This window comes from Coloeus monedula, assembly GCF_965178545.1.
Source record: "Coloeus monedula genome assembly, chromosome: 18".
Taxonomy (NCBI): Eukaryota; Metazoa; Chordata; class Aves; order Passeriformes; family Corvidae; genus Coloeus; species Coloeus monedula.
The window spans coordinates 13,458,741-13,472,520 of NC_138798.1; the positions used below are offsets into that span (position 1 = coordinate 13,458,741).

Genomic DNA, 13,780 nt, shown 5'->3' on the forward strand with positions numbered 1-13,780 from the left:
GTCACTGACGGGGAGAGAGGCAGCAGAGAAATCCCATTTCCCACTTCAGTGGGCTCATTTCCTCAGTTCCACACTGCGGCTCTGGGCCTCGGAGCCAGAACCCCGGCATGGGAAGGCTGACAGGGACCAGCCTCTCTGCAGAGGTTCTGAGACTGGAGGACCCTGCTGGAAACCTGCAGGAGTGGGAACAGCCTCGGGAGGTGCCACACAGCCCCCACAGCCCCATCTCGCTGCTCAAGGAATGATTATCCCAGAGCAGCTCACTGATGGATGTGGGGAAAACCAACCAGAGGGATTAAAACAAGGATCTCTTTGTTGGAGCTCACCATTCCTAACATATGCTCGGGGTTTGTGTTGTTTTATCCTAGATAATGGTGCTCTGACACCGCTTTGGAAAGCTCTGGACAGCTCATCCTTCTATCCCGGTGGTCCCTGCTTCGCTTCAGACATTAAAAAGAGACATTAAAAAACAGGCTGGAAAAGGGATGTTGCTCATTTGAGGAAGGGGGGCTGAAAGTCATGCTCCCCACGCCTCCTCCGCATCCCAAATCTCAGATGTTCATCCAGTTTTGGTGATCCTGACCCTCCACCAGCTCTGTGGCACCTGTTCCAGCCACGGGATTTTCAGTCCTTCTAAAACAAGTGGTGGGTTTTTGCCAACACCCCAAACAGCAATACTGGAAGTGTTTGATAACACGTGGCCCCCTCCCAAAAATGGGGAAAAAAGGGAAATGATCAAAAATAAATGCATAAAACTTGCAGGACAGTCTCCTGTCAGTGAGCAGTACACACATGGACTGACAGTGAGTGTTAGTTTGAGCCACATCCCCGTTAAGCTCCCAAAAGCCAAGTCCTAAAAGCCTTTCTGTGAGGATAGAGGCCTGCTCACACGGATCCAACCCCCAACAGCTCGTGCTGAGCACCCCCAGCTTAGTTCTGGTGATTTCCAGGCAAGTGAGAAACAGAGGGAGAAGAGCTGAGTTAGTTGGGAGAAGTCACCCAGGAGAGGCAGACGGACAGTGGACAGAGGCTGCTGGAAATGCTCACCAGAGCTGATCAACTCGGTCAGTGTCCCTGCAGGGAGGGAGAGAGAGCTCAGGGAACACGCAGAGGGAGCAAACACCGGCAACCAAGGAAGCTGGAAGGTTTTACCCTGCTCAAGGCCTTACACTGTGGGGTTCAACTCATTCCCACTCCCAGGGGAGGGGTGTGAATGTTTACTATGGAGATACTCATGGTGTTGGTCTCACCAACAGCTGGGTCACTGCACATGTGGAAGCTGAAGGAGTAAAGATCCAACAGGGAGATTTGAGCCAGACCTGAAAACCTGAGTCCATTTTAACTCCTCGTGGGGCTGGGGGTGATCTGTGTGTATCCAGGCTCTGGGAGCTGTTCCAAGCCCAGCCCTGGGGATACAAATTTGCACAAAGACAGTGGGCATGGTAAAAAAAATAAATTCAGATTCTCTTGCTTCTTCCCTGGGTTTGGTTAACTTTACAAGACTAAATGGAGCAAAATATAAACCAGACACAAACCCAAAACGATGTTCATAACTCTTTGCAACTTCAAAAAGCAGCAGAGCATCAAAATGTGGTAACTGAGATTTATTTAAATGACGGTTCCTGTAATAGTTTTTGCATGTTCAGAAACCAGGAATAGGAATTTATTTGAAACGGAACTGGAAACTGGAGATTCTGTGGCTTTAACTCGAGCATATTGAGCCAAGTGGTCTCTGCCTCCTGCTCTTCATCAAGCCCCTGCTGTTGCCTGAGCTGCTGCAGCCTCTGTGGCAATAGGTCTGGCAAAGAATAATCCAGAAAACCTTGATCTAACACAGGTGTTCTGTTCAGATTCTGTAGGAGCAAGTTAATGAAAAGGGGAGAATGGTTAGAGAAGGAAAGGAGCAGGTTCACAACCAGCAGTGGGAAGAAGATGCTATTCCTGTATTTCATGTAACTCATATACTGAATTTCTGAATGCTAGCAGGACAAAGCTCTGTTTTATATAAATCTAACCTGCCTCTAAATCCAGTTTGAGGAAAGAAAGGTGGAATCTGTTTGGGCTGGAGTGGAGCCAACACCAAATGTGGCTTTTAACTATCTCCCTGCATGAACTGAACGGAGCAGCAGGAACTGCTCTGTTCCCTCGGCAGCTCCAACAGCCATCCCTGAGACAGGAGCTGTGTCCCAGGAAAGCCCTGGGGTGTGCAGGGAACGGGAGCAGTGTCCCAGCTCCCCCCTCCCAGTTACCTGCAGTGGTGTTTCCGACTGGCGAGCCAGAAGGCGCTGTCGCAGCCGTAGCAGTGCGCGGCCAGGTGATCCGGGAGCCACCGCGTCACCTGTGGGGACGGCCACCGGCATCAGGGACAGGGCAGTGGCAACACTCCTCACCTGAGCCCCCTCCCCAGCTCCCAGAGGTTGTGCAGCAGAGGGCTCATAGGCACAGGTACTGGTATGTCAAGTGTCAGACCAGTGGAACACAAGGAAGAGACTTCCCAAGAAGTGGCACACGACCAAAGGCTGGAGGATAATTTGAATTAGGATTATCCCAGAGTGAGCAATTTACAGGGATTTAGTCTGTACCTCTGTATCCTGTTTATCCACCTGTTCCCAGCTGGCTTCAGAGAAAATCTCTGTGCTGCAGCGAGACAAGCAGTTCTGATCCAGATTGCTTTCCGAGTCAGGAATAGACGTCTGTTGGCAAACAAACACAGCTGAACGGAACCCCCCAGATCCCTGTTCCACACAAATAAAACCCAGAAACCCCAACAGGGCAGGGCTGGACCCTCTGCTGATGAGATGATGCGAGGCAGAGTGGATTTAGAATCCAGTTTCTGCTGCAAAGCTCTGGGTGATTAACCAAAACCTGCTCCCTGTGGCTCCAATTCCAGGGTCCTTATTCCTTTCCAACGGTGTTTCACTTTCAAAACTATAATTAGTAATACAGATATCCTTTTGTTGGCAAAGATTTGGGAAAACACAAGCCAAATTGCATATGGGAAACTCAGAATTAGAGCCATGTATATTCTATATATAGGTTTTGGGGAATAATGCTTCCTTAATATAGTCTATCTAGGTAGAGGTGGATTTTAACTCAATTAAAACTCAGCCAGCCCTTAAAATATATCAAAAGAGCAAGAAATCTTGAGTTCATGTATTTTTGTGCCTGAGGAATGGCAGTCCTGGAGTTCCAGACAAAAACTTGCAACTCCCAAGAGGCACAAGGTAGAGATCAGGTCCTTAAAAGCAGGGAATTTTCTGGAGGCACTGCCAGCCCTACACTGCAGCTTCCGAAGGCCCTTAAAAAAATGGAAGCAGAATCCATTAAGCCAAAGCACCCAATTTCTCCAAGGAATTCAAGCTTTTAGCAGTGACACTGAGCCCAATGAGTACCTTGTGCTGCATCTCCAATGGGAAGAGCCAAGAAGGCTCCAAGGATTTTTCACAACAAACGTACCTGGGACTATCCAGCACCTCTGCCACTTCTAAACAGTGAATTCAACAAACAGAAGTTGGGAACCTCCTATAAATATTTTTCTTCCCAATTTTGCAGGCATATAAACCATGTAGGAGAAAAGGAATTTCTGATGGGTGTTGCAACAGCCTCAGGAATTACAGGCAAGTGCTCAAACCCACAGGAAAGCACAATTCTCTACAAAAGTCTCTACTTTTACAACTTTAAACACTTCCAAATAAAATCACAAATGGTTTAAAAGCTCCCTTAGAATTCTTAATTTGTTGAGAGAAAAAGCCTTGTTGAAATACAGCTGCCACAAAAGCTCAGGTAATTTGTTCCAGTTAATTTAGAATTCCAGAAATTTATTCCAGTCAGTGAGCCTGGAGCACCTGAAAAGGATGGGGTGACCCTGATAGGTTTGAGCTCCCAGAGCTGCCACTGCAGCTGGAACCTGCAGAGAACTAAGGGACCATCCTATGCTGCTGTCCCAAAAATGGCACAGGAAAATATCTTTGCCCTACACGAAGACAGCAGTAAACCAAGAGTTTGGTTAGTTTTACTGAGATTTGGTAAACCAGGGGTTTGGTTGGTTTTACTGAGGCCAGGGAAGGTGTTTAGGTACGGCCAGGCAAGTGTGAGCTGCTGTGCAACACCCATCCCAAAATAAACCTTTCTGCTTAAACTGAAGTCCAGTGACAGTATCAATCATCAATATCTGCCAGTATCAGGTACTCAGGCAGTGTTTGCCCTCCTCAGGATGACCTGGAGAGGTCTGTAAGAGCCCAAAAGTCACGCCCTGAGCCGTGAGGCAGGAGCTGAGGGCACGGTGAGCTCAGCTCGGCCCGGTGACGCTCACTCACCACTTCGTCGCCGTAGTCGCCGTTGAGCCGCAGGGAGCTGTTGAGGAGCTGGCTCTCCAGGCGGCTCTTCAGCTCCTGCACCTGCTTCTTGAGGGTCTCCACCTCCTGCTGATGGCCCGTCTCGATCTGGCGCAGGCGCTGCTGGATGACGTCGCTGTAGACGGGCATCCCGTCGTCGTCCAGGTGGCTGCGGGCCGGCTGGTCCGGGCTGCCGGCCGGCTGCTTCCCGAGCTGGCTGAACATCCATTTCTGGTGCAAGTTCCTCAGGTGGAGCTGGGCAGAGCTGCAGCTGGCCATGGACATCTGCCGGCTCAGTGAGGCCTTGATCCGCCCATCCTCGCCGTTGACGCAGTGTCCGTTGGTGGCGGGGAATTTCGGGGCCGTGAATCCCGCGGGTTTCTCTGCCAGTTTGTTCTCCGGCTCCAGCTCCCCGTTACACACCACCTCATCTTTGCGGTCTGCTAGAGGCAAGGCACAAGGGGAAGGCATCGGGAGGTGTGTGGCGTTGCTACTAGAAGTCCTATGCATTCTTGATCCCAGTTTTTGGAGCTCTATCATGCACTCCCCCTCCGGCCTGTTCTCCAGAGTTCGGGACAGCTCGTCAGCGCTGTTGTCGAAGGGGTGAGGTCTGTGGCACGGAGCCCTGGGCGTGAGCTCGGGCTTTGCTTCAGTCTCCGTTAAGGTTTCCGTGGAGCTCTCGATGTTGGATGTCCTCGCCTCCGGCAGGGCTGTCAGAGGGAAGGCCAGGCCGGCCTGGGCGGTGCCGTACGGGCTCTCCACTTCTTCACCTTTCCCAACGCCTTCTTCCTCCGCGTTGTTTGGAGCATCTCTGTTTCCGGAGCCCTCGGCAGGAACAGCCTGCACTCCTCTTCCCAGAGGTGCCTTCTGGAGAGCGCTGCTGGGGTCGCTGTGCTCGTCCTGTTGTCCTTTGAGCTCCGAAGCACCGCGTGAGGCCGGGTGTGGGGTGGGTGTGGGATTGTTCGTTACGATACCTGTATCCGCCTTGGCCATTTCCCCACACAGATTGTCAGCTCTCTTCTCCTTATCCAGGCCAACCTCATCCCCTTTCCCTGCTGCCTCCAGGCCACCCCTCAAGTGCTCCTCCAGCCCAACATCATCTTTAGTGGCCTCCTGCAGAATGTTCTCCATCTGTCCCTCTGCCACCCCGGCTGCCACGGAGAGCTCTGCCCCCATGGGGGCCCTGCCCTGCCTGCCCAGCCCGTCCCCCTCAAAGGGGTCATCCCCGGGGGGGCCCAGGCTGCTGAGCTCCAGGGAGCGGCGGTGCTCCTGCCACTTCTCGTTGAGGCTGGGGTCGCTGCTCCGGCGGTTGGTTGTAGGCACGCTGCTGTCACAGGCTGTCGTCAGATTGTCGAAGGATCTTGTCTTTGGTAACCTGCAGAGGGACAAACAATCCCACTCCCAAGTCAGAGGATGTTTTCATAAACACTGAGCTACTGTGATTTAAAACCTGCCCCTTGATTAGGACAGTAACAATCTGCCAGCTAAAGGACTTGTGGGAAGTATTATCCAGGAGCACATTCCGACCATCTGCAGTGCAGAGCTGCTTCAGTACTTCCTTTGTTTGCCATCAGGAAAATATGTTCAACCAGACTTCAAACATTCCCAGATTAATCCCTTTACCAGCAAGCCCCAATGCTTACAGCCTGGTCACACCTCCTAATTATAACATGTGCTCATTGTACAAAAAGCAAAGAAATGGTTATGCAACACTGAAAAAGAACTCAAATTCAAGATAACCAATGAAAGCTAATATCCCACAAGGATAGAAGGAATTCTCTGTGGCTATGGGACACCCAGACCTTAACTTTATTTGCCCAGCTTCTCTCTGCCACGCTGTCAGCCCTGAAATGTGACAGCTTCCAAACCCACCCCACGGACAGGCTGTGCTTGGGCAGCTCAGTCCCACAGTCCCACCAATACACCCGGGAGAAATCCTGCCCTCCCACCCAAGCATTCTCCTTCCATATCCCCCGATATTCTCTGTTGATCTTACTTCACAGGACGGGATTTCTGGGCTCTAGGCTCACCTGCCCAGAGGCTGCTCTTCGGGGCTAGAGCCTGGCACAGGGTACGGGGCACAGGTGTCGTCGGCGGGCGTGGAGGGGGAGGAGCAGGGCAGGTAAACAGCGCTCCAGAGCATCAAGTTCCGCACATGGCACACGGGATACAGCACCTGGCAGGGGAGCACACAGGAAGGGTCAGCTGCTGGCTCCCAGCAGAAGTTCAGCTTTGAGGGTGGCAGTTCACTGGGCAGGTCTCATCTGGGACAAGTCCAGCCCACACCAAGGGCCGGTGACAGCATTTCATCAGCCACACTCGGGGCTAGTGTGACCTTTTCTGTCAGAGGCAGAACAATGCTGGCCTTCAGCTCCTCCTGAATGAACTCCTGCAGTGAGCTCTCTGTGAATCTACACCTTCATAACTCATGGAATCCAGTGGCTCATTGTGAGTGCTGAGGCTCCCTTGGGTGTTGTGTTACCCCGTGCCAGAGGGAGCTGCACTCATCCATGGACCTCAATCCACCAGAGCCCACCCTGGCTCCAGCAGAGGCACTCACGGGTACATACTGAGTACATGCAGAAGTTCTTTGAAGAGACAGCTTGCTCTTAAAAGGGATTCCTTCATTGTGGAATGTCATTTCTGTTTTACTTTAAAAACACCTGGGCTCGCTCTAGCAATTCCACTCTTTTCCAAGCAACTTTCCCATGGAAAAGCAGGCAATGGCAGAGGAACAGTCTGCTCCACCAGACAGGCACTGCCCAGGCTCCCCAGGGAATGGTCACAGCCCAGAGGCTACCAGAGCTTCAGGGGCGTTTGGGTACCACTGTCAGGCACAGAGTAGGATTTTGGGGTGTCTGTGCAGGGCCAGGGATTGGACTGGATGATCCCTGTGGGCCCCTTCCTAAATGCGGATATTTGGTGATTGTCTGAACACCCTGCTCCCCTGGCACTGAGCAGGGCAAGGGCTGAGGGGTGGCTGCTGCTCTTAACTCCTGCTGTGTAAGAGATGTGGCTGCACCAGAGGCATCTTTTAAAGCCTGAAATAAAACCACAAGCAGATGAACCCAAAACAGGAAATTACCCAAACTCCCACGTGCAGAAGGAGTGTCCTTGTGAGTATTTCCTGAGAACAGGGGCCAAGTGGGATAGAGCACAGAAGGGCAGCCCAAGGACAGACCTGTCCACACAGCCACTGTGAGAGCCCTCTCTATGCTTTCCCGGCATTTTCAGGGAAATTTAGATCCATCCACAGCTTTAAGATCCCCCTAGGCTGTGTCTGCTCTGCCTCACACACTCTCCTCACAAGTGTCAGGTGGGAAGGCTCCAAAGGCTCGTTGCAGTGACAGCCCAGAACCAGGGCACAAACAGCCAAGAAGGGCTCAGGGAGTAGAAAATCCATTTTTTTACAACCACTGCGGGCACAAAACTCCTTCCTACTTAGCCAGGGTTTAAATTTGCTCTAAGAAACAACTGCAAGCCACATCTGTCATATGCACAGCCACTGCACAGTCCTTACAGTTCAGTTTATGACATCTGATACTTCCATAAATAAAAAGGGTTTAAATATTTATACAAGGCCATGCAATCCTAACCATGATGTCATTTGGTGTTTGCTCTCTTGCCTGTGCTCTGCACCCCTGAATCCCTCACATGACCTTGTATCAAACACACAACTGAGCCCACTCCCAGAACCTTCAGGGAGCTCCTACCATGGAGGAGCCAAACTAAAAACCTGAAGGTATCAAGAGAAATAAAGATACACTAAATAATATGAGCCACTTTCTCTGTTTAGATTTAAGATGAATTTAAACACAGTGTCTAGGTTTGCAGGCAATTTTGTGTCACTCCTCTGACACAGCTAGTTCTCCAGAGAGGTCTATTTATCAAACACTGAAATGTTTTCTGTTACAAAAAAATAAAATATTTAGTCCCAGAAAGCACATTTCCAGCACAGAGAAATTTTTGAGGCAGCATTTGACATTCCTCAAATATCAGCAAAATTAACCCAACACTTCAAACATCAGCCTGAGCTGGGTGTTTTAAGGTGAATGTCAGGGAGAGCTGAGCTGGTCTGGAATCACCTTTCTGTCCATGGTGACAGTTCAGAGAACCATACAAGGGTTTGGGCTGGAAGGGACCCCAAAGCCCATCCAGTGCCACCCCTGCCATGGGCAGAGACACCTTCCACTATCCCAGGTTGCTCCAAGCCCCAATGTCCAACCTGGCCTTGGACACCTCCAGGGATGGGGCAGCCACCACCTCAGCTGTGGTTGAACCCCAGGTCACCATGTCCCACTGCTGGGGTGTTTCTCAAGGGACGCCCCTTTTGGGGGATGCTGTTTAGGGGAGACCCCAGGACTCTCCCACAGGAAGGGGTTGGGATACATACAGATTCCGATTGGGAGGAGTAGAGCAGGTTTTTGAAGGCTTTGTTTGCTGCCCGCAGCAAAGACCAGACGGAGCAGGTCCGTTCCTGAGTGTGTTTCTCTCCTCTCTCTTTCGCATTGTTGCACAGGAATGTTCCAAAGAGGCAGGAGTAGGTGTGCTGCACCAACTTCACCTGCACAGAGCCACACACACACACACACAGTGTCAGCTGGCACAAGGGATCAGCCTCACCCTCCCTGCCCAGGGCCAAACCCCTCGCCAGGGCTGCCACACCAATCCACAGCATTTTTCGCATATTTCCTTACAAACCAATTGCAAAGGAATGCAAGGGGAGCGGAATCTTCTAAAATCATAATGGAAGAAATTCAGGAAAAATGTAACACAGAAAGACAAAATATTTGTTCCTAATCAAGTCATGTTGATACAAACTCATTGCCCTGCAGGCCAGGCAAAGCAGAATCATCATTCCTCTGCTACAAAACATTCATGCAGCACAGAAATGCTGCTCGTTAATCACTCCATGCTGTGGGCCCAGCCTAACAAATGCCAGCTTAACTTTAAGCATATCAATGACTTCCTTGGGATTATTCAGATGTTTAAATGAAGACAAGTACTTCACTACTGTGATAAATTAGGGGTTCACTCTACAAAGGCCAGCACATCACGGGTATGTTCTCTCCCAGCCCATGGAGATTAGCAGTGTGCTGTGAAGCCAGTTACTACCTGTTGTATCTCATTTCACAACTGAGCTACTCGGGGACTGTACATGGACTCAGTTACATGGCTGAGCTGGCAAGTGGTAATTCCAGCCAGCCACAATCACAGGAATGTGCCTTAAATCTCTTAGTGGATCAGACACTTCATAAAAACTTCTACTCTTCAGATTACTGGTCCTGCAGTCCATGACTGCCACTTCCCCAGAGATCTGAGAACTGACTTGGACCATCTTGGGTGAATTCCTAATAGGAATGCTGTCTGCTTCCAAAGAAGGTAAGCATAGCTCCTATACCCTACACATTTTCAGCAAAGAAACTGAAAAAAAATGAATGGAGCAGGTTGTTTTTAGAGGAGGAGTATCCAAGTCAAAACAAGATCAAAGCAGGAGGGAGTTTGCATTGGCTGTAGGAAGGATTTTTTTCAGGCTGTGTGGATGTTTTACACCTCTTAGGTGAGACTATTCAATTAACATCATCTATGTCTTTTAAAGTCTAAAACAAGTCCTTGAGGGTCCTGCTTTTAAGAGTGAACAGACCCCGTGGGTTACACAAGTGCTTCTGTCCACTGCGTCCTGGCAGCTTTCCTGTTCCCTTCATCAGGTGAGAGCATATATAGAATATACTCACATATATATATATATACATATATATAAAATAATGGAATGGTTTGGGTGGGAAGGGACTTTAAAGCCCATCTCATCCCACCCCTGCCATGGGCAGGGACACCTTCCACTATCCCAGGTTGTTCCAACCCCCATCCAACCTGGCCTTGGACACAGAATGTCACAGAAAGATGGGAAAATCCCCACCCTGGGCTTTCCAGCAGTGTTTAACAGCAGTCTATAAAGCAGCAATCTCTCAACTCACAAGGAATGCTTCGTTAAACTCGAAGGAGCAGGGGAACTGCCTCTGGAGCTGATGGACACAGTCCAGCCACTGCAGAAACACTGGGCAGCGCTCATTGAGGTCATCTGAATTCTCCCCGTGGCCGCAGCGATCTGCAAACTTGTGGCCAAAATCCAGCCACTCCGTCTCCACTAGTACCTGGAAACCCTGCAGGAAGGAGAGGACAGATGAAGAATTCCTGTTTTTCTTTGGTCCAGTTTTCTGAGATGGTCTGAGACTTGTGGGAATGGCTGTGTCCTCTCTCCTATTTCCCCTCAGCACTGGGCTCATTACTTCTCTTTACTGCTTTCCCTAATGCCTCTGTGCTCTGCAATGAAATTAGGACAGATATGGAATCCCAAACGACATGAACAGGAAAGGGAATCAGTGACTGGCAGGGAGCATCCTGATATGAGCCCTATCTCACCCAGGCAGTGACAAGTAGGAACTTCATCTTGCCAAAGCTTCTGGATCATGGTGTCCAATAGCTGGACAAGTCATATGAAAACTTTCCTTGAAAATGATGGTCAGATCCATCTGAGAGGAAAGAAAATCATCCATCCACAACAGGACATCCAAGCTCAGGGAGAGCAGGTGCTTGTCTGTGTGTACACCAGTCACAAAGTTGATTAAAGGTTCACTTGAGTGATTTTTCATGAAAAGGGCAAAGAACACTCCCAAACAGTGCCTGGGTGAGCAGCTGAATGTCACACCATGTCTCGCAGGACCTGAAATCCATCACAGGGCAGGAAGGTTTTGGTTCTTAGTGGAAAGAAAAATTGTAGAGAATGTTTATTGAGTCAAAGGCTGTGATTAGAGCCAAAATAATGACTGTGATTAAAGCCAAAATAATGGCTGGCAGCTGAAAAGCTTTAAATCTGACAGTGCTGAAAATTCATTTTCCTCAATGTTTCTGATCCTGGTACAGACAGCTACAGTTTATGGTTTGCTCTGGGTGACAGGGAAGCCCCAGGGTGTGCACAGCACAACTCTGCTCTCCAAGCAGGAAGGACAGCACCCTTTGGAGGACCAGGAGCAGATCCTGTGCCCAGGCCAGAGCAGCACATTTTGCCTGATGGATGCCAGCTTCTAGAATCCACGTGGAAAAGGATCCAGGAAGTTTTCACACTTCCATACAAAAGGCAGTTCCAGCCTCTGGTCCTTGTGTGTGTGAGGCTTTAAGCAGCAGCTCACAGCAGTGTTCAGACACAGAGTTCTGTTCTGGACAACAAAGGCATCTTGCCCGTGGGCTGGCAGATGGAGCCCAGCCAGCACACATCCCACGGTGCTGAGAAGTGATGGAAGGGGGGAAAATGAGGAGAAATGTAAGTGACAGAGAGCAATGAAAATGTGAAACTGGCAAACCATGCAGTCGGGAAATCCAGCAAAGAGGAAGGCTGAGAAGCTGCAGGGGTGCAGCAGAAGCTGCAATTGCAGCACTTTGTACTCCATATTCCTAAACTTAATACGGGGAAGCACAGACCGTGACTGTGCAGCTGCAGCAGAGGGAATGTGAGCTACTCCTGAGTTACAGAGGCACCTACAGCTGTGTGTAACTGCAGACTCTGGGTGATAAACTCCTGCCAGCTTCAGTGCCTTTGCCAGCGGAGAAACCTGAAATCATTCACAGACAGGCTCACTCCACAGACCCCAACCACTCCCAGCTGCTTTACCCACCTCTGTGGTCCTGTAGTAGGGGTCCAGCAGGAGCTTGGCCAGGGCCACGATCTGGGGGGTGCGGTCCCAGCCGTCGGAGCAGTGAACCAGCACCGGCCGCTGGTCCCGGTCCACGGCGTGCACCACGAGCAGAGCGGATTTCAGGAGCACTGACAGGTGCTGCAGCCACTTGGTGCTCTCCAGAGCTGACAGCCAACTAGAGGGAAACCAGGCAAGACAGTTTTTGCTCTTTTAAAATGCTTTCAGGTTTGGATGTCTGAGTTTATCATGGCAAAGCTCCTGTTTTAATAAGCTGTGAGTGTCACCCTGGAGTATTTTTCAGTTGTGTCCTGTTAGCGCTTTCCAAGAGGTGGAAGCAGCAAAGCCATGTAGCCAACCCAAGGAACTGCCATTCTCTGGGATGAGCTGAAGGTTTGGATGTACTTTGAAACCATGGAAGGCTTTAGCAGCAAATGCAGGGAAGTGGGAGGGAAAACAGGACTGGGGTAACTACAGCAAGGACCCAAGCTCAGAAGCTCCTCAGGTGATGGGCTGTTACAGGGTAGTTACCCCACACCACTGGATGGTTATGAAATATTATGAAATATCCTAAAACGACACTATAAAGGAGTGAAGTACATGGAACACCACCAGAATTTTCCAAATGAGAGCCAACGGTGAGGATTAAAGAGCTGGGAATAGCAGATCAGTCTAAGTGCTCAGAAGCCCACCAGAAGAAACAACATTCTGGTATCAATATTCAAGGTTACACTCTAATTTCAGAACTAATCTTCTAGGTTCACTTCAATCAGAATAAACCAATGACTTCCACAAAAATGGAAAAACATAGCTTAGCATTATTACCAAGGGAAAATCCACTGAATTTCAATTTCCAGATCATCAGCAGAAGAATGTGGCTGCAGAAACATGGAACCAAAGGCCCAAACCCCCAAACTTCCACTTACTTTCCTGGGTCTGGCATTTGTGTGCAGAGCAGACGCAGCGACTGGAAGCTCTTGCGGATGGAATGGATGTTTGCCATCCCCATGAACACTACTTCACAGTTTGGGTAATATTCTGCAGGGAAAGAGCAAGAGGGAAGAAAGTAACAACTGCCTTGCTAAAAGGAGATTTTTCATAAAAACAAACCCCTGTTGCTGTGGGCAGATGAAATAATTTGTTTACGAAGATTCCCTAAGTTCTCAGAGCTCACTGGGTATTCCAGACATGACTCCACAGCCCAGCAAAACAGGAAGCATTTAGCAAAGTCCTGTTGTATTTATTTCAAATGTTTCACTTCAGGTTACAAAAACCAGAGTGCAAACCTATGGGAATAGGGATATTGCTGTGCTCCAGGTGCCAGCATGTTTGTAAAAAGACTGAGATGTAAAAGGACAAAAGACGTGAAACACAAGTAATAGTTAAGTGGTAATTTAAGGATGTAAGTTATATAGATTACAGATTCCTTTTCCTAAGCATTCAAAAAGGCCAAAAGGTTGCTCCATCCACTGCTTTCTTCTGAGAGGAATTGTATGAGGAAAGATCACACATATGAGAAATCCTGGGATCTCAGGAAAGCAGAAGATACATGGAATTACTTTGGATGTGCTCAAGCAACACTGGAGGCCTGGAAAGACCTAAAGAGGGCCAGAAAATACCCATTCAGTAGCTTTCCCTGGATTTAGTCTTCCCTTCTGCTGTGATGCTTCAGTCTGCACAAGAATGAGCATACAATAACTAAAACGACCATTTCTACTGGAGAAAAATAATCCGGATTCACAATCTGGGATACTGAGT

The 13,780-nt window shown here is 49.4% G+C and overlaps 1 protein-coding gene across 8 annotated transcripts in view; it reads right to left on the reverse strand.

Annotated features, from left to right (window-relative positions):
- Window positions 1-13,780, reverse strand: part of MTMR3 (myotubularin related protein 3) — a 74,643-nt gene that overhangs the window by 3,358 nt on the left and 57,505 nt on the right. For 4 of the 8 annotated variants that reach the window (XM_082293317.1, XM_082293318.1, XM_082293316.1 and 1 more), the window contains 9 exons: window positions 12,949-13,060; window positions 12,005-12,200; window positions 10,310-10,495; window positions 8,728-8,898; window positions 6,365-6,510; window positions 4,317-5,709; window positions 2,583-2,693; window positions 2,250-2,338; window positions 1,048-1,074 (listed from right to left, as the gene is read on the reverse strand). In XM_082293317.1, the coding sequence (XP_082149443.1) occupies window positions 1,048-1,074; window positions 2,250-2,338; window positions 2,583-2,693; window positions 4,317-5,709; window positions 6,365-6,510; window positions 8,728-8,898; window positions 10,310-10,495; window positions 12,005-12,200; window positions 12,949-13,060 (2,431 nt within the window). The other 4 variants (XM_082293321.1, XM_082293319.1, XM_082293315.1 and 1 more) reach the window with 4 other exon arrangements.